The sequence below is a fragment of the Pongo abelii genome, chromosome 11, assembly GCF_028885655.2.
Source record: "Pongo abelii isolate AG06213 chromosome 11, NHGRI_mPonAbe1-v2.0_pri, whole genome shotgun sequence".
Taxonomy (NCBI): domain Eukaryota; kingdom Metazoa; phylum Chordata; class Mammalia; order Primates; family Hominidae; genus Pongo; species Pongo abelii.
Genome location: NC_071996.2, coordinates 37,238,385 through 37,262,718, shown reverse-complemented (window position 1 = coordinate 37,262,718; position 24,334 = coordinate 37,238,385). Strand labels below are relative to the sequence as shown.

At 41.9% G+C, this 24,334-nt stretch overlaps 1 protein-coding gene across 1 annotated transcript in view; it reads left to right on the top strand.

Annotated features, from left to right (window-relative positions):
* The window catches only part of MAP3K19 (mitogen-activated protein kinase kinase kinase 19), a 55,690-nt gene that overhangs the window by 28,850 nt on the left and 2,506 nt on the right, over nucleotides 1-24,334 (top strand). The window contains exons 6-9 of the mRNA XM_054549307.1: nucleotides 2,786-2,829; nucleotides 6,065-8,518; nucleotides 10,495-10,644; nucleotides 12,808-13,505. Coding sequence (XP_054405282.1) covers nucleotides 2,786-2,829; nucleotides 6,065-8,518; nucleotides 10,495-10,644; nucleotides 12,808-13,505 — 3,346 coding nt within the window. The remainder of the gene's footprint in view (nucleotides 1-2,785; nucleotides 2,830-6,064; nucleotides 8,519-10,494; nucleotides 10,645-12,807; nucleotides 13,506-24,334) is intronic.

The window sequence follows — 24,334 nt, the reverse complement described above, 5'->3', positions numbered from 1 at the left end:
TCTTCTTTATCCTCATATTTTCACTCCAGCACCCCATTTCTGCTCCCAGCCATACCCAGCTCCTTAGCATCTTTGTTTCAAGCCCTCCAGGGAGTAAACTTCCAGCCATCTGCCAGGAAAGGAGAAGAGTAACTCCTCATAGGGGACAGGGCAGGGAATCCAGTACTTATTCCAGCACAGACTTATGAGCACCCTCTCGTTTCAGTCTTGCCTGCATCCCTGTCTTCGGAGGTACCTTCAGTTCCCATTCCTTTCTGAGATTCTTATTTCTGGTTGGGCTCTCCCCTTGCAAGCATTGGGCAGAACACAGAAAGCTGACAATTCAATCAGTTATTATTCGTCCGTATGGTTTTCTCTGTCCAAAATGTTGATATTGCTCATCTGTTGTTTTATCATTTGGGTGTTTTTATTTTTTGTCCTTATTTACACGTTTTTTAATTCCTTTGCTGTGATTTTAGTGTGATTCATGGAGGGATTGGAGAAAAGCTTGTACATTCAATCTGCCATTTTTAATTGGAACTCTGTACTTATTTTATTTTATTTACTTTTTTGGAGATAGGGTCTCGCTCTGTTGCCCATGCTGGAGTGCAGTGGTACAAACATGGCTCACTGCAGCCTCGATATTCCAGGCTTAAGTGATTCTCCACCACAGCCTCCTGAGTAGCTGGGACTACAGGTGCATGCCACCACACCTGGCTACTTTTAACATTTTTTGTAGAGATGGGGTCTCGCTATGTTGCTCAGGGTGGTCTCTACACATTTTTAAAAGGCTTTGACACATGTTATCAAATTACCTACCAGAAAGATCTTGCCTCTACATTCCCACCAAAAGTCTTTATCCCACATAATTCCTGACCAATACTGGATAATACCTATTCAAATATTTATAAGAATACTTGAAAGCGTTTTTTTAAAAATTCAGGATGCTATCCATATGTACCCAACTATAAATTATATTCAGTTGTATTTCTAGATTAACTTCCAACATCTTTTCAATAGAAAACCTCAACCTCTAGAATGCAGCCTCTGGGAGCAAAGAGCAAAGATCTGTCTTTCCTGCCCACAACTATAAATTGCCATCTTCTGGGACAGTGTTGGCCACTCAGCAGGCACTCAGTAAATAATTGTTGAGTAAATGCATTAAGAATGAAGGGGGGTGCCGTGGCCAGCTGTGTCCAAAGGGAATGCCTGTGCCCCCTCCTGTTGCCTGTTGGGGTCCTCTTCTTAGGTGACTTGTTTTTCACCTGGGATTGGCTTTTCTACTGTGTTAAATCTTAGAGGTCTTTTTCTCTCTGTGTGAAACTTCAGAATGACAGCCTGAGGCTGAAATGGACCTACAGACATTTGTTTGACCCTCACAACATTGAAAAACAAGGGAGGAGAGGCCCAGGCCCAGCGGCTCACACCTGGAATCCCAGAACTTTGGGAGGCCGAGGCTGGTGGATCATTAGGTCAAGTGTTCGAGACCAGCCTAGCCAACATAGTGAAACCCCATCTCTACTAAAAAAAAAAAAAAAAAATACACAAAAAATTAGTCGGGCATGGTGGCAGGCGCCTGTAATCCCAGCTTCTCGGGAGGCTGAGGCAGAAGAATTGCTTGAACCCAGGAGGTGGAGGTTGCAGTGAGCTGAGATCATGCCACTGTTCTCCAGCCTGGGCGACAGAGTGAGACCCCGTCTCAAAGAAAAAAAAAAATCTGCAGCTCTCTGGCTTCTTTTGGAAGATCTAGCAGGGCTGGATTATCCATCTAGGTTGGATAACATGACTGAGAGCTGGGTAATGATGCCCCTTTACTTGGGCATATGATCTCGATTTACTGCTGTGCCTTCCTGTCCCACATCATCCGTTTCTGTGACCTGTTTTGACCTTGGAGACACTGGAGCTTTTAGCTTCAGCTTTAGAAAGTCCAAACTATGCAGAAGTGGTGGTGGTGGTGGTTCATGGGGTTTTGGGGATCATTCTGACTTTTTGGTAAGAAGAGAACAACTTCTAGGTTTTATACTACCTAGTAAGTCCCATCTCATTCCCTAGGTAAGCCTTCCTCACACTCAGCTTTCAGAGTTTATGGTCGATCTAGTTTAAACAACTGTTGGGAAACACTTACACGATAATATTTTCATATTTGTGCACAGTTCAGGCTTTCTAAGCAAAAAACACTAGGAAACTAAGTTAAAAGATGACTGAATGGCAAAAACGCCTCCGAAGTAAGTGTATTGCTCCAGAGAAATTTAGAGACTGATTTTCCCAAAAGCTGTTTGCTTATATTCTAGGGTAATAAAACATAGAGTCACCTTTCTCCTGGAGGCATTTGCTTACAATTCATAGTAAAGTTCTCTCTTTCTCTGGAGGGAAAGATGGGCTAAAGTGCCACCCACCCAATACACCCCCTGAGTCTCATCATTCCAGGGCTCCCTCCTGTGATGCAGCTCTGCCAGCTGTGCAGGTCCACACCTGGCTCTCATCACGTTGCCCTGTGAGGAACTGGGTTGTGGGGAAGTGGCATTACAATGTTCTGTGAGTGATAAATGGTCTGCTCTCTGGTCTAGAGATCTCAGGTTTTCTGTTAGAATAGAGATATAAATATAAAACAGCAACCCCTGCTAGTGGCAGCAGCCTGAAGTTTTGTGTAATGATTCCATCTCTGTGTGAATTCCACAGGGGAAACCTCCAATTTCTACAACTTTTCCTCAGACTCCTTAGCATCTGTATTATCCATCCCCAGACTCTGGCTTGAGACTGTTTTCTCTCTACTACTAAGAATATCCAGTTTTTTTTCTTGTTGTAGAATTTTCGACCTCTCATATGAAGTACAGTGGCCGAAGCATCGAGGTAAGATTAGTGCTAGCATTTTTGACTTGAGAATTAAAACCAAAAAACTCTATCAACTAATTTAGAACCAAATCCTCAGCAATTACAGTTGACCCTTTAACAATGCAGGGGGTAGGGTCACTGATGTCCCCAACACAGTCAAAAATCCACACATAAGCTTTGATTCCCCCAAAACTTAGCTACTAATAGCCTACCGGTTGTTTTGTTTTGTTTTGTTTTGTTTTTTTGAGACAGAGTCTCGCTCTGTCACCCAGGCTAGAGTGCAGTGGCACAATCTCGGCTCACTGCAAGCTCCGCCTCCCAGGTTCACGCCATTCTCCTGCCTCAGCCTCCCGAGTAGCTGGGACTACAGGTGCCCGCCACTACGCCCAGCTAATTTTTTGTATTTTTAGTACAGACAGGGTTTCTCTGTGTTAGCCAGGATGGTCTCGATCTCCTGACCTCGTGATCTGCCTGCCTCGGCCTCCCAAAGTGCTGGGTGTTCTGTTTTGTTTTGTTTAGAGACAGGGTCTCGCTTTGTTGGCCACGTTCGTCTTGAACTCCTGGCCTCAAACAATACTCCCCCTTAGCCTCCCAAAGTGCTAGGGTTACAGATGTCAGCCACCACACCTGGCTGCAGTAGCCTACTGTTGACCAGAGCCTTATAGATAACATAAACAGTTGATTAACACACATTTTGTGTTATATGTATTATATGCTGTATTCTTATAATAAAGCCAAGAAAATAAAATGTTATTAAGAAAATCATAAGGGGCCAGTTGTGGTGGCTCACGCCTGTAATCCCAGCACTTTGGGAGGCCAAGGCGGGTGGTTCACAAGGTCAAGAGATCGAAACCATCCTGGCCAACATGGTGAAACTCCGTCTCTACTAAAAATACAAAACATTAGCTGGGCATGGTGGTGGGTGCCTGTAGTCCCAGCTACTCGGGAGGCTGAGGTAGGAGAATTGCTTGAACCTGGGAGGCGGAGGTTGCAGTGACCTGACATCATGCCACCGGACTCCAGCCTGGCAACAGAGCAAGACTCCGTCTCAAAAACAAAACAAAAAAACAAACAAACAAAAAAACAGAAAAAGAAAATCATAAGGAAGAGAAAATATATTTACTCTTCATTAAGTGGAAGTGGATCACCATAAAGGTCTTCATCCTCATTGTCTTCATGTTGAATAGGCTGAGGAGGAGGAGGAACAGGAGGGCTTGGTCGTGCTGTCACAGAGATAGCAGAGGAGGAAGAAAATCCACATATAAGTGGACTTGCGCAGTTTAAAGCTGTGTTGTTCAAGGGTCAACTGTATTTCTTGGAAAAACAACAACTCACATATAGTTCCTAGAGTAGCAAATCATTCCTGGGAAAATTATGCCTTGCCATGTGCAGTGCTTTTCTGGAGTGTTTCTGTTCTTTACATAATGAGCTGAGTAGCTCCCTTAGACATTTTTTTTTTTTTTTTTTTTTGAGACAGAGTCTCACTCTGTTGCCCAGGCTGGAGTGCAGTGGTGCAATCTCAGCTCACTGCAACCACCACCTCCTGGGTTCAAGCGTTTCTCCTGCCTCAGCCTCCGGAGTAGCTGGGATTACAGGCACCTGCCACCACGCCCAGCTAATTTTTGTATTTTTAGTAGAGATGGGGTTTCACCATGTTGGTCAGGTGGGTCTCGAACTCCTGACCTCGAGTGATCCGACTGCCTTGGCCTCCCAAAGTGCTGGGATTACAGGCATGAGCCACTGCGCCTGGCCAGACATATCTTAATTTGTCTTCTTTCAACCTATCTAGAAATTAGGCAATTCTTTTTTTCCCCCAGTGGTGGAAAGATTTTCCTAGTTGTCTAATTTATAAGTTTTTGGAAAGATATTTGCAATTCTTAGTTTCTCAACTACCTGACCCTTCTTTTCCTATGAGCCTTTGAGAAATACTTATGCATAGGTACTGCTTAGCATTGTAAAAAGGAGTTTATTGACCTAAAAAATTGTAATGGCCGTAACTAGGCAGATGGTTAAGCATTGGTTGAATCTGCCTTTATTTCCTAAGTCATTTTTGAGAAATGAGGAAAATCATCTAGACAGTCAAACTGGGGCCTACACTACATCTCTTCTACTTTTAATGCCTAAGTTTCTAGAGTCAGGTTCCATTTCCTTCCTTCTTACACACAGGTGGCAATAGAATGAAAATTCAACATATATTTCTCAATTACTACCCATGACCCATGCCTATAAATATTGTGATATAAACAGGTATTGAATCTGTATACACAGGAAAAGACCACAATGAAAAGAAGCATAAAGTTAAGGAGTTTATAGCTTACCGCCCACAAAGTTTAATATTATACATTGGGTTACACTGACCTCTTCAGGATGATAATAAAAACTAGCTTAGTTTGAAACTAGAGGGCAAAGGAGAAAGGAAAGCCATCCATTTTCCTGTCATCCACAAAAACGAAATTTTGTACATTTTATTCACAAACCAATTCAGCAAAACGATGGTAAGTAGTTGTGTTTCAGATACGAATTCTGAGTTAGTCAATAACTGATAATTTTTGAGGTATTTTAACAGCAATTTTAAACTGTTCTCAGTGGGATTTCAAAAATCTTAAATCAATTCTATGGAAAGTAAAAAGAAAAAAGAAGAGAAATAAAATGCTTCTTATCTTAAATTTTTACCATTTACATTATAGGGCCTTCATTTAAAAATATATAACCATGAATATTTACATCTATAATCATCCTGGTTTTAAAACGTGTTGTTTTAAATTGGTTCAAAAAAAAAATGTTGGGAATGAGGTTTTAGTTTTAAAAATTGTGATCTTTCCAGGCATAGTGGCTCATGCCTGTAATTCAGCATTTTGGGAGGCAGAAGTGGGAGGATTGCTTGAGGCCAGGGGTTTGAGACCAGCCTGGGCAACATAGAGAGACCTCGTCTCTACTAAAATTTAAACATTAGCCGAGCATAGCGGCACACGCCTGTAGTCCCAGCTACTCGGGAGGCTGAGGTGGGAGGATCGCTTGAGCCCAGGAAGTCAAGGCTGCAGTGAGCTATGATTACGCCACTGCACCCCAGCCTGGGTGACAGAGTGAGATCTTGTCTCAAGAAGAAAAAAAAGAATTGTGATCTCCAGGATAGCTTTGAACTTTAAAAGCCTTCCTTAAGAGGATATTATAATCTCTTTAGACTACTTTAAACGAGTTAGCGTGGTATTTATATATGTTTCTGCATTCATAGCTTTTTCTGTCTTCCTTTTAGTTCCTTCTGCCACCACTGTCACTCTTGCCCACGCGATCTGGTGTCCTTACTATCCCCCAAAATCACAAGTTTCCAAAAGAAAAAGAAAGAAACATTCCAAGCCTCACATCTTTTGTGCCTAAGCTCTCAGTGTCTGTTCGTCAATCTGATGAGCTTAGCCCATCAAACAAGCCGCCGGGAGCCCTAGTTAAGTTGTTGATGGATCCGACTCTCAGGTCTTCTGATGGCTTCATTTGGTCAAGAAACATGTGCTCTTTCCCTAAGACTAACCATCACAGACAATGCCTGGAGATGGAGGAGGACTGGAAATCCAAGGAAATAGAAGAATGTAACAAAATTGAAACCACTCACTTTGAAAAAGGGCAGTCTTTGGTGTCTTTTGAGAATTTGAAGGAAGGCAATATTCCTGCAAATAGGGAAGAGGATATTGACTGCCATGGTAGTAAAACGCGAAAACCTGAAGAAGAGAACTCTCAATATCTTTCATCAAGAAAGAATGAGAGTTCAGTAGCCAAAAACTATGAACAAGATCCAGAAATAGTATGTACCATTCCAAGCAAGTTCCAAGAAACCCAGCATTCAGAAATAACTCCAAGCCAGGATGAAGAGATGAGAAATAATAAAGCTGCTTCAAAAAGAGCTTCATTACATAAAAATGAAGCAATGGAACCAAACAATATTTTAGAAGAGTGTACTGTACTTAAAAGCTTGTCCAGTGTAGTCTTTGATGACCCCATTGATAAACTCCCAGAAGGTCATAGCAGCATGGAGACAAACATAAAAATATCAATAGCAGAAAGAGCCAAACCAGAAATGAATGGGATGGTGCCTCTTATCCACATCACCTTCCCTGTGGATGGAAGCCCCAAGGAACCAGTGATAGGCAAACCAAGCCTCCAAAAAAGAAAGGGAACCTTTCATAACAACCATAGTGTCAACATACCTGTACACCAAGAAAATGACAAACATAAGATGAATTCCCATAGGAGTAAGTTGGATTCAAAGACCAAGACAAGTAAGAAGACACCTCAGAATTTCGTGATTCCTATTGAAGGTCCCGTTAAGCCTACCATGCATAAAACCAGCATAAAAACACAGATTTTCCCGGCTTTGGGACTTGTTGACCCCAGGCCTTGGCAATTGCCCAGGTTTCAAAAGAAAATGCCACAGTTAGCAAAGAAGCAATCAACTCACTGGACTCAGAAACCTAAAAAGCAATCATTTCCTTGCATCTGTAAAAATCCAGGAATACAAAAGTCATGTGTTCCTCTCTCTGTTCAACCGACAGAGCCAAGACTAAATTACCTAGATCTTAAGTATAGTGATATGTTCAAAGAAATCAATTCAACTGCTAATGGACCTGGAATCTATGAAATGTTTGGGACCCCTGTTTATTGTCATGTGCGAGAGACTGAAAGGGATGAAAACAAGTATCACCATGAGATATGTTCGGCTCCATCAGGCAGACGTATCACCAATAAATGTCGATCTTCACACAGTGAGAGGAAGAGCAATATCAGAACAAGACTTTCTCAGAAAAAAACACATATGAAACCCCCAAAGACTTCATTTGGCATTAAACAAGAGCACAAAGTCTTAATTTCTAAAGAAAAGAGTTCCAAGGCTATACATAGCAACCTACATGACATTGAAAATGGTGATGGTATTTCAGAACCAGACTGGCAGATAAAGTCTTCAGGAAATGAGTTTATATCTTCCAAAGATGAAATTCATCCCATGACCTTGGCTCAGACACCTGAGCAGTCCATGAAACAGAATGAATTCCCTCCTGTCTCAGATTTATCCATTGTTGAAGAAGTTTCTATGGAAGAGTCTACTGGTGATAGAGACATTTCTAACAATCAAATACTCACCACAAGCCTCAGAGATCTACAAGAACTTGAAGAGCTACATCACCAGATCCCATTTATCCCTTCAGAAAACAGCTGGGCAGTGCCCAGTGAGAAGAATTCTAACAAGTATGTACAGCAAGAAAAGCAGAATACAGCATCTCTTAGTAAAGCAAATGCCAGCCAAATTTTAACTAATGATCTAGAGTTTGATAGTGTTTCAGATCAGTCTAAAACACTTACAAATTTCTGTTTCCAAGAAAAACAAGAAAGTGCGTCTTCCCAGACATATCAATATTGGGTACATTATTTGGATCATGATAGTTTAGCAAATAAGTCAATCACCTATCAAATGTTTGGAAAAACCTTAAGTGGCACAAATTCAATTTCCCAAGAAATTCTGGACCCTGTAAATAATGAAGAATTGACAGATGAACTATTAGGTTGTCTAGCTGCAGAATTATTAGCTCTTGATGAGAAAGATAACAACTCTTGCCAAAAAATGGCAAATGAAACAGATCCTGAAAACCTAAATCTTGTCCTCAGTCGGAGAGGAAGTACCCCAAAAGAAATGGGTGGAGAGACAACAAATGTCAAAAGACAGGTTGGTATAATTCGAATCCGAGATTCATTGGGGTGGGAAGGACCTCAGAGACAATCTGGTTCAAACCCCTTATTTTCAAACAGGAATTATAAACCCTAAACAATTAAATAGTTTCTTCAAAGTCTCACTGTTTGATCACAAGGTTGGAATTCAGGTCCTCTGACCCCCAGGCTAAGATGTTTTCATTATGTTGCCTCCCTTCTGGAATGTAGCTAGCTTCACATTGCAATGAAATCAGTTTGGTTAAATTAACTTAGCAAAACCATTCAAATAGGTCAGTATTTTATTCAATGATGACATTTTCAATCAACAGCATATCATTTCCAACTATCATCAGTTAGATAATTACAGGCAAGACATTGCTCTAGGTATGTGAGATAGAAGGAATGAATGTGGCTCACCATTTTGTTCATATGAAGACATGAAATGTACATTTCTCAGAGCCCCTACACCTGAGCATTTGCTCTCAGATGATTCACGACTTTAACGCAAAATTATTATTGGTGCCTACTGTGTTTCTGGCAGTGGGTCAAGAACTAGGACCATAGTGCTGTACCAGACTCAGCCATTGCTCTCATGGAAGTGTAAGCAAAAATCCTGAAATAAGATTTTTAAAAATTTTGTTTGGCAAGGGAGTGGGCATGGAGTGGGGAAGAAGATCAACAGATAGTCGAGTTTTCTTTGTTATCGTTTTCACTAAAGTACACGAGCCTCCCAAACTGAAATTTTAAAGACAGAAACAGTAGGTAAGCTGAAACATTATTTATTGAACACTAACTCAGGTTATACTACACTATATCCACACTATATCAGGATCAGGAATAATTTGTTTGTTTGAGACGGAGTCTTGCTCTATTGCCTAGGCTGGAGTGCAGTGGCGCGATCTCAGCTCACTGCAACCTCTGCCTCCTGGGTTCAAGCGATTCTCCTGCCTCAGCCTCCCGAGTACCTGGGATTACAGGCGCTTGCCACCATGCCTAGATAATTTTTGTACTTTTAGTAGAGACAGGATTTCACCATCTTGGCCAGGCTGGTCTTGGCACTCCTGACCTCGTGATCCACCTGCCTCGGCCTCCCAAAGTGCTGGGATTACAGGCATGAGCCATTGCACCCAGCCAGGAATAATTATTTTAAATAGTTGGTCAGAAGAACATACAAGGTAAATTATTATCCCGTACCTTCCTGGACTGTTTGCTAGAGATACTAGTCTGACTTCCTGCAAATCTGGCTTGTGGATGGTAAACTGGCTTCCTGGTTTGGTTACTGCAGATAATGGGTTGATTTCCTGGGTTGGTTGCTGTACATTGTAGGTCAGAGTTCTATTTTTATGTATGATCTGGCCATTGTTGTTTTGTATATTATCTCTCAGTACGTATGTGTATGTATATATGTGATATATATGTGTGCATGTATGTTTATGGATTATATATCATTTATGTTTATGTGTGTGTACATTTGTGTGAACACATATATGAATATGTGTGTATGAGTTTGTGTGTCTCTATGTGTGTGTTCAGCTCTGTGTATGTTTCTCTTTCTGAACTTGTCTGTGTTTAGGAGCAAGTTGACCGTGATCATGGGAATTTTGAGGAGAGAGTTGAGTTTAGGGGGCTGAGGAGATGGCACACACTAACATATTCTGTCATGATAGGGACCTTGTGAAAGATCATTCTCAAAAGACAGTGGTTAGTAGCTGCAGGCCTATGTGGGGCCTGAAATGAACAGGCCTAAGATCTCCTCCTATAGAATATACAGAGCAAGATGTGGTTTTAAAATGTGTATAATTAACAAGGCTGAAGTTCCAACTAAGATACACTATGTGGTCATTTGGGGGAATGATGTGTCTCTAGAAGTTACCTGTAAGAGTGGCCACAGACAGGAACATTTGAAAAGAAGACTTTACTCTCACCCCTTTCTCTCCATCCCAGTGACTACTTGGTTTAATGGTCATCTTTCCTTTTGTCTCATTCTTCCAGAGGCATAGTAGTGGGCTCAGGATATATGACAGGGAGGAGAAATTTCTCATCTCAAATGAAAAGAAGATATTTTCTGAAAATAGTTTAAAGTCTGAAGAACCTATCCTATGGACCAAGGGTGAGATTCTTGGAAAGGGAGCCTACGGCACAGTAAGTTAAACTGGAAACTTGAAATCAGCACTCCCCACCCCTCCACAGTCCCTCCCTCCACCCCACCTGCTCCCCCAGTCATCCTCCCTGCTTCCTCTGGCAAGCACTCTTTTACTTAGAACTCTTTCAATTGGAAGTAACAGAAAATCCAACCACTGAGGGAAAGGACAGTTACTGCTTTATCCTGCTGTAAGGTCTGGAATAGGTCTGGCTCTGGGCCCAGGTGGCTTCAGGGATCAGACAATGTCATCAGGATCTGGTCTCTCTCTCTCTTTGCCTAGCTTTTTCTCAGGCACATATGGTGATACAATGGCCACTGCATTTCTAGCCTCTCATCCTCCCGGGTTCAAGTCCAATGCGAAAGAAATATCTTCCTTCAACAGCTGAATATGTTACTGGAAGTTTGGAGAATCATTGCTAGATGGCAAAAACAAAAGATGTTCCTTACATTTTGTGAACTACCTAAGAGATCTTGGGGGGTGGGCGATGAAGAGAGGTGGGTACAAACATATAGTCAGATAGAAGAAATAAATTCTAGTGTTTGATAACACAGTAGGGTGACTATAGTTAACAACAATATATTGTGTATTTCCAATTAGCTAGAAGATTGAAATACCCCCAACACAAAGAAAATGACAAATGTTTGAGGTGATGGATGTCCTAAACACACTGTCTTGATCATTACACATTCTATGCATGTATTAATATATCACATGTACCTCTTAAATATGTACAAACATTATATATTTAAACCCTAGCACTTTAGATAGTTATTTACATAGACGAGTAAAGAAAAGGCTGGCCCCCAAATAAGACTTGTGCTGTCTCCAGATGGGGACATTTCAGAAATCAGTGAGAAGACAGGAAGACACAAAACCACTGAGATTACATCACAAGGGTGATTTCCAGGGCCTGTCTCCTTCTCACTCCAGAGAGCTTGGGAGCTGAACTAGCTCTATTTTACATATTATCAGGAGCTTTTCCAAACCACTATCTCATGTAGTCATCATAGAAAACTGGGAGGCAGGCCAGGTGTGGTGGCTCTCACCTGTAATCCCAGAACTTTGGGAGGCCAAGGTGAGTGGATCACTTGAAGTCAGGAGTTCGAGACTAGACTGGCCATATGGTAAAACCCCGTCTCTACTAAAAATACAAAAATTAGCCAGGTGTGGTGGCACATACCTGTAATCCCAGCTACTCAGGAGGCTGAGGCATGAGAATTGCTTGAACCCAGGGGGCAGAGGTTGCAGTGAGCCCAGATCACACCACTGCACTCCAGCCTGGGCGACAGAGCGAGACCCTGTCTCCAAAAAAAAAAAAAAGAAAAAAGTCTATGAGGCAGCCTGGGCAACATAGAGAGACCTTGTCTCCACAAAAATACTTTAAAAATTAGCTTAGTGTGGTGGTACATGCCTGTAGTCCCAGCTACTCAGGACACTGAGGTAGGAGGATTGCTTGAGCCCAGGAGTTTGAGGCTGCAGTGAGATATGATCAGGGCCACTGCACTCCAGCCTGGGTGACAGAGAGAGACTCTGTCTCCAAAAAAAAAAAAAAGAAAAAAAAAGAAAAAGATAGCACGGTGGCTCTACAGAAAGTACGCACACACACACACAATTAGCCAGGTGTGGTGGCACACACCTATGATCCTAGCTATGAGCTGCTCAGGAGGCTGAGGTAGGAGGATTGCTTGAGCCCAGGAGGTTGAGGCTTCAATGAGCTGTGATTGTGCCAATGCACTCCAGCCTGGACAACAGAGTGAGACCCTGTCTAAAAACAAACAAACAAACAAACAAAAAAAAAAAGAAAAGAAATCTGTGAGGCAAGTATTGTTACCTCAGTTTTACAGATGAGAAAAACTGAAGTCAAAAGATTACACATTTATCCCAAGTTATACAGCTGGGGAAAGATGAAGCCAGGATTCTAGCCAATTCAAGCCACTTGACTTTAAGCCAATATGACATCCATCCACCATGTTTCTCATACCCATCTTGGCTCCACTGAAACACTGAATTTGCTTAAACACTTTGCATTTAGGAAGGGAGGTATCAACTTAGAGAAAGACAAGGGTTTAGAAAGAGAAGGAAAGTCAAGTGTCACCTGAGGCATTTTGTGAATAAGTTATGTCATTAATTTAATAACAAGGTATTATTGATTTGCTTCTAGGTATACTGTGGTCTCACTAGCCAAGGGCAGCTAATAGCTGTAAAACAGGTGGCTTTGGATACCTCTGATAAATTAGCTACTGAAAAGGAATACCGGAAACTACAGGAAGAAGTAGATTTGCTTAAAGCACTGAAACATGTTAACATTGTGGCCTATTTGGGGACATGCTTGCAAGAGAACACTGTGAGCATTTTCATGGAGTTTGTTCCTGGTGGCTCAATCTCTAGTATTATAAACCGTTTTGGGCCATTGCCTGAGATGGTGTTCTGTAAATATACGAAACAAATTCTGCAAGGTGTTGCTTATCTCCATGAGAACTGTGTGGTACATCGCGATATCAAAGGAAATAATGTTATGCTCATGCCAACTGGAATAATAAAGCTGATTGACTTTGGCTGTGCCAAGCGTTTGGCCTGGGCAGGTTTAAATGGCACCCACAGTGACATGCTTAAGTCCATGCATGGGACTCCATATTGGATGGCCCCAGAAGTCATCAATGAGTCTGGCTATGGACGGAAATCAGATATCTGGAGCATTGGTTGTACTGTGTTTGAGATGGCTACAGGGAAGCCTCCACTGGCTTCCATGGACCGGATGGCCGCCATGTTTTACATCGGAGCACACCGAGGGCTGATGCCTCCTTTACCAGACCACTTCTCAGAAAATGCAGCAGACTTTGTGCGCATGTGCCTGACCAGGTAAGAAACTGAAAGCAAGAGGAGGAAGATAAATGCCCGGAGATTCCAAGTGGCTGACATCTCCCTTGCAATTTATGGCCCATTAAAAGCTCTGTTTTGGTTATGAAGTCAAGTAGACAGTGATTTTGTGCTGAAAGTAATCATAATCAGTCATATTGGGTAACTGTGTTCATTGTTGTATCAGGGTATAGGAGGCAATGCTTCAAGTAGAAAGTGCCTTCATTAAATGTCTTATCAAGTTCTGTCAATACTTGCCCAGATCAATAGGTTTGCAAAATTTGTTAAAGATCTACTTATTTACCGATGAGACATCCTCCTAGGAACTGGCTAGGGTGAAATGACATCATCTTGCATTTAAAGTGAGGGGAAACATTTTGAGCCAAATAAACAAATGTCTAATTGGAGATTTCAAGCGTCAAATGGGGGAGTATTTGGTGAATCAGAAAAGCCTTAGAAAATTGCCTGTTTTCCCCTTCCTTATCTTCTCTCATATCTGTGGAATTAAATTCTGGGTAAAATGTTAGAACTGTAACTGTAATGTAATGGAGATTAACTAGTGCTGTGATTTTCAAATTTTTAGCCAGGTACTCTCTGCTCATAGAAATCTTAAATCAAAGAATAAAATAAAAGCAGAGACATGGCTCTAGTTAAAGTGTGTACCCATGGGGCGGGGAAGAGTTAAGGAGTAGGGCTGTGGGTGCTGGAGCCCACTCTAGGATACTGCACAGCAGCCCCAAACCCACCTACCTAGCAAGGCTCAACTTTAGTTGGAGGACAAGAAAGGCCTGAGACTCAAAGTCAATTTCCTGTCTTTCAAGGAAGTTTGCCTTCTTATCCCTAGGTGAAAAACTCCAGTGTCCCATCTTTTAGCAAGCACATATGGCAACCCCCAACTCTCAGGGGGTTCATTTTGCCTTTCTGAATGAATCTTAGAATCTACAGGTCTCCCTCTCTGCCAATGAATGTGCCTCTCTTTCAGTCTCTGTCTCTCTCTCCCAGCACATGTGTATCAGCCTGTCCTGGCTGATTTCAGGATGATTACATGGGCCAGGGCAGGAATGCCACTCCAGGGGTACAGTTTTTGGCATTGCTAGATGCAGGGACCCCTTAGGTTTCTAGCGTGGATTTTGTGGACAGAGCCCCAGTCACTGAGCTGCCCACCCTCTCAAAAAAAAAAAAAAAAAAAAACTGCATAAATGTGTTGGAAAATCGTATAGACCAGTACCAGTTTTAGAGATTGGTGTTAACTCTTAAAACTATTGTAGTTGCTTTGTTCCGAATTTAACAATTACCTATATTATTGACTCACAGCTAGAAACCACTTGTTATTCTCATTTTCTTTCAAGTTGTGATTAAATACACACACACACACACACACACACACACACACAAAGCGCTTTAAAGGGTGGAATCTTCTTTTATGGCTCTCCTTTTGAACCGTTGCTTCATAAACTAAGCAATATACAATTCACACCACTAATAAAAATTAACAGGGTTATTGTGAAGGTTAAGTGAAATGGTGCATGGAAATTGCTTAGCAGAGTGTGGGGCACAAAATCAGGAGTTTACAGTTAATAATTATTAGGAAGAATACTAACATACCTTACCTAATTAGAGTCATATACAAGTATATAATTACCTCCTAAAATTCTATGGCAAAGACCCTGAGGACCCTAGCATCTCACCTGATATCAATAACAATACTCCCTGGAGATATGGATAGCCAGAAAATAAAGGGCAAAGCACTCTTAAACATTCAGAAATAGAGGTAATCAGGCATAGACTAGGAAAAGTCTGAAGAAAACAGAAATGAACTTGGGGAAGCTGAGAGAAATAAGCATGGAGGGGGTACTCCTATTGACAGATCAAGTTCTGGGAAGTCAGGCCAAGGAGTTTAGCTTTGTTGCAATAGGCAGTGAGGAGCAGGGGGCTGCAAAAGATTTGGGGTAGAAAAGGCCATAAAGAAAAGGGCCTTTGGGAAGGCAGGTCAGATGGCAATGTATTGAAGGGCCTGGGATGGATGCCACTTGAGACTAGAAAGCTCTGCAGAAATCCAGAGCTTGGATGCTGATGGTGGTAGAAGCAGTGGGATTGTAAAGGATTCCAGAAAATTTCAGAGAAAAGGTGAATCAAGACTTGGTAATGGAGCAGGATGATAGGATTTCATATTTTTGAGTCTGGATAATGGGAGAAATCACAGTTGTGAGAGAAAAACAGGGAAGGCAGCTAAACCCTTCCCACCCCCTGTAAGGAGACATTTGAAGCTATGGAATTGCAGCTCAGGAAAGCAATTAAGATTGGAAGGACACATTTAAAAATAATTATAACAGCCAGGTGCAGTGGCTCATGCCTGTAATCCCAGCACTTAGGAAGGCCGAGGTGGGCGGATCACTTGAGTCCAGGAGTTCAAGATGGAGACCAACCTGGGCCACATGAAGAAACCCCATCTTTACAAAAAAATACAAAAATTAGCCAGGCATGGTGGTGTGTGCCTGTAGTCCCAGCTACTCAGGAGGCTGAGGTGAGAGGATGAGAGGATCGCTTGAACCCGGAAGTTGAGGCTGCAGTGGGCTGAGATGGCACCACTGCACTCCAGCCTAAGGGACAGAGCGAGACTCTGTCTCAAAAAAAAAAATCATTATAAGGTTGATTGCTACAGTCATAACAAAATTATGGGGCTGAGGAAAATATTTTGAAAATGCTCACAATGGAAGCTAACAGAAATGCATGGCATCAAGTCTAGCACATAACTGGAGAAGGGAAGGGAGGAAGGGAAGGGAGTTGCCCCAAGGTGTAAGAAGAAACAAGAGGACAGAGTGTGCCTAAGTCTAAGCAGAGGTTGTTTCAGGTAGGAGGGAGTAGTGAATATTTCAAGTGCTACAGAAATGACAAACAGCTCATTAAATTTGGTTAATTTCAAGAGGGCAATTTCTATAGAGGAATGGGCCTAATGGTTAAGAATACAGGAGGGAAGTCACCGAGCTTAGCCTTGTTAGAGACATTTGGCAGCAATTTTTAAAATGGGATGGGCCAGGCGCAGTGGTCCACGCTTGTAATCCCAGCACTTTGGGAGGCTGAGGCAGAATAACTGATTGAGCCCAGGAGTTTGAGATCAGCCTGGGCAACACAGGGAGACCCTGTTTTTACAAAAAATTTAAAAATTAGCTGGGTGCGGTGGCTCACGCCCGTAATCCCAGCACTTTGGGAGGCCGAGGCGGGCGGATCACAAGGTCAGGAGATCAAGACCATCCTGGCTAACATGGTGAAACCCCGTCTCCACTAAAAATACAAAAAATTAGCCGGGTGTGGTGGCAGGCGCCTGTAGTCCCAGCTACTTGGGAGGCTGAGGCAGGAAAATGGTGTGAACCCGGGAGGCAGAGCTTGCAGTGAGCCAAGATTGCTCCACTGCACTCCAGCCTGGGTGACAGAGCGAGACTCCATCTCCAAAAAAAAAATTTAAAACTTAGCAAGTCATGGCGGCGTACACCTGTAGTCCCAGTGACTCAGAAGGCTGAGGTGGGAGGATCACTTGAGCCTGGAAGGTTGAGACCACAGTGAACCATGATCATGCCACTGCACTCCAGCTTAGGCAACAGAATGAGACCCTGTCTCAAAAAAAAAAAAAAAAAAAAAAAGTGGGTGGGGGAGCGGTGGTAGCTAGAAATGGTATCCAGTTCAAGGAAAGGATTTTAAAGGAGAGAGATTTCTGCATATTTTAAAGGCAAGAGAAAGGGCCTCCAGATAGTGAAAGAATTTTTTTTTTTTTTTTTCCGAGACTTGCTTTGTTACCCAGGCTGGAATGCAGTGATGTGATCTTGGCTCACTGCAACCTCCGTCCACGGGTTCAAGCAATTCTCCTGTCTCAGCCTCCCAAGTAGCTGGGATTACAGGTGCCTGCCACCATGGCCAGCTGATGTTTTTGTTTTTTTAGTAGAGATGGGGTTTCACCATGTTGGCCAGGCTGGTCTCGAACTCCTGACCTTGTGATCCACCCACCTTAGCCTCCCAAACTGCTGAGATTACAGGTGTGAGCCACTGCGCCTTGCTGGATTTTTGGTTTTTGGTTTTGTTTTTTTTTTTTTACTTTTGAAATGACATAAAATATAATACTTTTACACAAAATACTTTTAAGAGTATTTATTTTCCATTTTCACCTGGAAAATGATCTGGTGGCCATTGTGCTTTTAAAATTATTAAAAGAGGAGGGGCTTCAAGATGGCTGATTAGAGCATCTGGCACTTACTTCCTCCACAAAGAACTAAAATAGCAAGTAGATAACCACATTTCAAATACAGCATCTGAGAGAGAACACTGGATTTCAACAGAGAAGTTACAGGAAACACCTGAGACATGGAAGAAAAGGAAAGGAAGGCAGTCAGTTTGGTTGAGATTGGCCGAGAGCCCACAGAGCCTCCCCAGTGTGGGGAAAGGGTGAGAGATCCTCAGTGTTCCACATTCTCACAGTGAACTCCTGCAGTCCTAGCCATAGGAGAACCCTTTAGTCCTTGCAGACACTGAGACTAGAATATGGAGCTGCCTGGAAACCATGTGACAGCATTGCTCCAGAGAGGGAGCTCACACCTGAGTCCTAAGCAGCTACAGCATGACACCATTTTGAGAGTCCAGCCCCCACCAGACTCCATCCCGCCCTGGGGTCCAACAGCCCCTGCAACTCCATATCCTTGGAACCCTACTTACATCTTCTTGTGTTTACCTGGAGGACTGCAGCAGTGTGATGCCAGTTGTATCCAGTGGAGTGGCCAGATCCCCAGCATTGTAGCACACACGGTGTCCTGCTCCCTAGAAACAACAGTGCAGTGCACCAGGAAGGCTGCTCCTGGGACAAAGGGAGCCAAAGCATGTGCTCCCCAGTGCCTAAGAACTGCCTACCTGAGGTGGCTATAACAGATAGCAACCCCACCCTTTCTAGCAGCAGGGCTGCCACACACATGCTCTGAGGACAGACTCTGCTGCTGTCCACTGCAGCTTCTGCTTAGGCTGAAGTGTGTGCCACTGGCAGTGACCCCACCCGCTTCAGCAACCGGGTTGCAGCACATTTTCATGTGCCCTGAGGACTGGCTTTCTTGGCTGCAGCTGCTGCCACCACCAGAAGCCAAACCATGAGCTCCCTGGAACCTGAGAGCCACCTGCCTGAAGCTGCTGCCACCAGTAGCAGGGCTACTTGCACGTGCCCTAATGACAGGCTCCCCTTGCCCACCACCACCGGAGCTGCAGCCACCCAATCATCATGCCAGGGCCCTGGGGATCACCCCACCCTGCCCACTACTGCTGACCCCTGAGTGTACCACTGGAGGGCCTGAGGAAAGGTCAACCAAGCCTGGCCCAGCAGCCCTACCGGTGTCTGAGCACATTGCCTAGGGCCTGGGGATTCTCTGCCCTATCACTGCTGGTATCTGTACATTCCTCCTGAGGACCTGAGGACTGGCCCATCCAGCCCATTGCAGCCACTATTAACACCAATGCCTGCTGCTATGGAGCCCAAGCATTATGCCAGTACCACTATTGCCATTGCCCATGCCATGCATGCTGCCCAGGAGTCTAAGGACCTATCCACCTACCCAGCACACCACTGCCACTACCAGGACCTGAGCAAGCCTTAGAGGCCCAAGAATTGGCTCATTTGAACCCACTAACACTAGTGCCCATGTATGCCACCCAGGGGCCCAAGGATGGGCATGCTTGACACACCACCACTACCACTCAGGCTAAAGGACTGGCCCACCTGGCATGCCAATCCCCAGCAAAACCTCACCACAGACTCCACTAACAATCACAGACTTAGCCGCTGAGGAAATCACAGACACCACTGGTACTGTTTACAGCTGAAGAAGTTATACTAAGACCACACTACTGCATACACCCAGAATCAAAGCTAAAGCATCCTACCCAATCAACACAAATAGATACATCTTCAGGAAGTCTTCCCTTATGAAAGCCAATCCAAAAATTTAAAAGAAGTGATTGTTATACCACATGTGCAAATTCATTCAAGAGCTTCGACAATAGACTACATCAAGCAGGAGAAAGAATCTCAGGACTTGAATACAGATCTTTTGAAATAACCCATTTAGACAAAAATAAAGAAAAAAAAAGAGTGAACAAAGCCTACATGACATGTAGGAAACTATAAATTGGCCAAATATACAATTTTGATTGTTCCAGAAGGTGAAGAGAAGACCAAAGGTATAGAAAATCTATTTAAAGACAGAATAGTTGAAACTTTCCCAGGTCTAGCAAGAGATTTAGACATCCAGATACAGGAAGCTAAGAGATCAACAAATAGATACAACCTAGAAAGGTCTTCTCCATGGTACATTGTAGTCAAACTGTCAAAAGTCAAAGACAAAGAGAAAATTCTAAGAACAGCAAAAGAAAAGCATCTAGTAATGTATAAAAGAACCCCCATCAGACTAACAGTGGATTTATCAGCAGAAACCTTACAGGCCAGGAGAGAATGAGATGATATATTAAAAGTTTTAGGCCAGGCACAGTGGCTCATGTCTGTAATCCCAGCATTTTGGAAGGCTGAAGTGGGTGGATCACCTGAGGTCGGGAGTTTGAGACCAGCCTGACCAACATGGAGAAACCCCATCTCTACTAAAAGTACAAAATTGCCCAGGCGTGGTGGCACATGCCTGTAATCCCAGCTACGCAGGAGGCTGAGACAGGAGAATCGCTTGAACCTGGGAGGCGGAGGGTGCAGTGAGCTGAGATTGTGCCTTTGCACTCTAGCCTGGGCAATAACAGCAAAACTCCATCTCAAAAAAAAAAAAAAAAAAAAAAAACCCAAAGTTTTGAAAGGCATAAAAACAAAACCAAAACTGTCAGCCAAGAATGCTATACTCAGCAAAGTTATCCTTCAAAAATGGAGAAAGTCTTTCACAGACATGCAAAAACTGATAGACTTCATCACTATTAGTGGCCCTACAAGAAATGCTTAAGAAAGTCCTATACCTGGAAGTGAAAGGTCATTATCTATCATCATGAAAACATATGAAAGTGTAAAACTCACAGGTAGAGCAAACCACACAAAAGAGGTAGAGGAAGGACTCAAACATTAACACTACAGAAAACCATCAAACCACAATGATAAATAACAAGAAAGAAAGAAAGAAAGAAAGAAACAAAAAACCAACCAGAAAACAATCAACAAAATGACAGGAATAAGAACATAAATGGATTAAAATTTCCAATTAAAATGGCTGAATAGATTTTTAAAAAGTGACCCAAAAATATGCTGCTTTCAAGAAACTCACTTTACCTGTAAAGACACATATAGACTGAAAGTGAAAGGATGGAAAAAGATAGTTCATGCAAATAGAAACCAATAGAGAGCATGAGTAGCTATATTCATAACAGATAAAACACACTTTATGTCAAAAACAGTAAAAAGAGACAAAGAAAGTCACTATATAATGATAAAGAGATAAATTCAGCCAGAGGATGTAACAGTTCTGATGCACCCTACACCAGAGCACCCAGATATATAAAGCAAATATTATTAGATCTGAAGAGACAGATAAACTCTAATACAATCATAGATGGAGACTTTAACACCCCACTCTCAACATTAAGCAGATCATCTAAACAAAAAATCAACAGAGAAACCTGGATTTAAATTGCACTTTAAACCAAACAGACACAGCAGATACCTACAGAATATTTTCTCCAACAACGGCAGAATAAATGTTCCCATTAAAACATGGAATATTTTCCAGGATAGGCCACACATTAGGCTGCAAAACAAGTTTCAACAAATTTTTAAAAATCAAAATCATACCAAGTATTCTTTCAGCCACAATGGAATAAAACTAGAAATCAATAACAAGAGGAACTTTGGAAACTGTACAAATACATGGAAACTAAACAACATGTTCCTGAATGGCTACTGGGGCAAGAAAGAAATTAAGAAGAAAATTTAAAAATTTCTCAAAACAAATGAAAATCAAAACACAACATACCCAAATCTATGTGACATAGTAAAAGCAGTGCTAAGAGGGAGGTTTATAGCAATAAAAGCCTACATCAAAAATGTATGAAGATTGGCTGGGCATGGTGGCTTACACCTGTAATCCCAACACTGTGGGAGGCCAAGGTGGGAGGATCACTTGAAGCCAGGAGTTCAAGACCAGGCTGGGCAGCAAAGTGAGACCTTGTCTCAAAAAGAAAAAAAAAATTAGCTAGGTCATTTGGGAGGCTAGGGTGGGAGGATTGCTTGAACCCAAGAGTTCGAGACTGCAGTGAGCCATGATCGCACCACTGCATTCCAGATGGGGTGACCTTTTAAAAAAAGTATAAAAATTTAAATAAATAAGCAAGGAAACAGAAGAAAAAGAGAGCAAACCAAACCCCAAATTAGTAGAAAAAAAGAAATAAAGATCAGATTATGTTAAGTGAAATAAACCAGGCTCAGAAAGACAAACATTGCATGTCCTCACTTATTTGTGGGATCTAAAAATAAAAACAATTAAATTCATTAACACAGAGAGTAGAAGGATGGTTACCAGAGGCTGGGAATGATAGTAGGAGGATAGGAGTAGGGCAGATAGGGATGGTTAATGGATTAAAAAAAAATAGTTAGAAAGCTTGAATAAGACCTACCATTTGATAGAACATCAGGGAGACAATAGTCATTAATAACTTAATTGTACATTTTAAAATAATTAAAAGAGTATAATTGGATTGTTTGTAACACAAAGGATAAATGCTTGAGAGGATGGATAACCCATTCTCCATGATGTGATTATTTGACATTGCATGCCTGTATCAAAACATCTCATGTACCCCATACATATATACACCAACTATGTACCCACAAAAATTAAAAATAAAAAAATTTAAAAATCAATAGAAAAGTAATAAGGGTCAGAGTAGCATTAAATGAAATACAGAAAAAAATACAAAGGATCAGTGAAATGAGAAGTTGGTTAAAAAAAAATAAAATCAATAAACTGCTAGCTAGACTAACCAAGAAAAAAAAGAGAGATGACCCAAATAAAAATCAGAAACAAAAAAGGAGACATAACAACTAATACCACAGAAATGAAAAAACCCACCAGAGGACATGATGAACAAGTATAAGCTAACAAACTGGAAAACCTACAGGAAATGGATAAATTCCTGGACACATACAAGATTGAGTCAGGAAGAAATAGAGAACCTGAACAGACCAATAATGAGCAATAAGATTGAATCAGTAATAAAATATCTCCTAACAAAGAAAAGCCCAGGACTGGATGGCTTCACTACCATATTCTACCAAACTCATAAAGAAGAACTAACACCAGTTATCCTTCAACTATTCCAAAAAATTGAGAAGGAAGGAATTCTCCCTAACTCATTCTATGAAGCCAGCATTACCCTGATACCAAAACCAGACAAGGATGCGAAAACCACAAAAAAAGAAAACTATAGGCCAGTATCCTTGATGAACACAGATACAAAATTCCTGAACAAAATACTAGCAAACCTAACCCAACAGCACATTAAAAAGATAATACACCATAATCAAGTGAGTTTTATACTAGTGATGCAAGGATGGTTCAACATGCACAAATCAATAAACATGATCCATCACATTAACAGAATGAAGGACAAAAACAATATGACCATCTCAATAGGAACAGAAAAGGCATTTTCTAAAATCCAACATCCCTTTGTGATAAAAACTATCAACAAACTAGGCATAGAAAGAACATACCTCAATATAATAGGCCATATATGACAAACCCACAGCTAACATCATACAGAATGGGGAAAAGGTGAAAGCCTTTCTTCTTAGAACTGGAACAAGAGAAGGATGCCCACTTTCACCACTCCTATTCAACATAGTATTGGAAGTTCTAGCCAGAGTGATTAGGCAAGAGAAAGAATAAAAGGCATTCAGGCCGGGCGCGGTGGCTCATGCCTGTAATCCCAGCACTTTGGGGGGCTAAGGCGGGCAGATCATGAGGTCAGAAAATCGAGACCATCCTGGCTAACACAGTGAAACCCCGTCTCTACTAAAAATACAAAAAATTAGCCGGGTGTGGTGGCGGGCACCTGTAGTCCCAGCTACTCGGGAGGCTGAGGCAGGAGAATGGCATGAACCTGGGAGGTGGAGCTTACAGTGAGCTGAGATCGCACCACTGCACTCCAGCCTGGGCGACAGAGTGAGACTCCATCTAAAAAAAAAAAAGAGAATAAAAGGCATTCAAACTGGAAAAGAGAAAGTAAGTCAAACTGTGCCTCTTTGCAGATGACGTGATCTTATATCTAGAAAAACCTAAAGACTCCACCAAAAAACTCTTAGATCGATTCAGTAAAGATTCAGTAAAGTTGCAGGATACAAAATTAACATATGAAAATCTGTTGTGTTTCTATATACCAACAATGAAGTAGCTGAAAAAGAAATCAAGAAGGCAATCCCATTTAAAATGGCTACAAAAATAAAATACCTGGGAACAAATGTAACCAAGGAGGTGAAAAACCTCTACAAGGAAAACTACAAAACATTGATGAAATAAACTACAAAACATTGATGAAAAAAATTGAAGACACAAACAAATGCTCATGGGTCACAAGAATCAATATTGTTAAAGTGGTCATACTAACCAAAGTCATTTACAGATTCAGTGCAAAAATACCAATGTAATTTTTCACAGAAATATATACAAAACAATCCTAAAATTTGTGTGGAACCAAAAATGAGCTCAAAGAGCCAAAGCAATACTGGGCAAAAAGAACAAAGCTGGAGGCATCACACTGTGTCACTTCAAAATATACACAAAATATATACAAAATATATTACAAGGCTATAGTAACCAAAA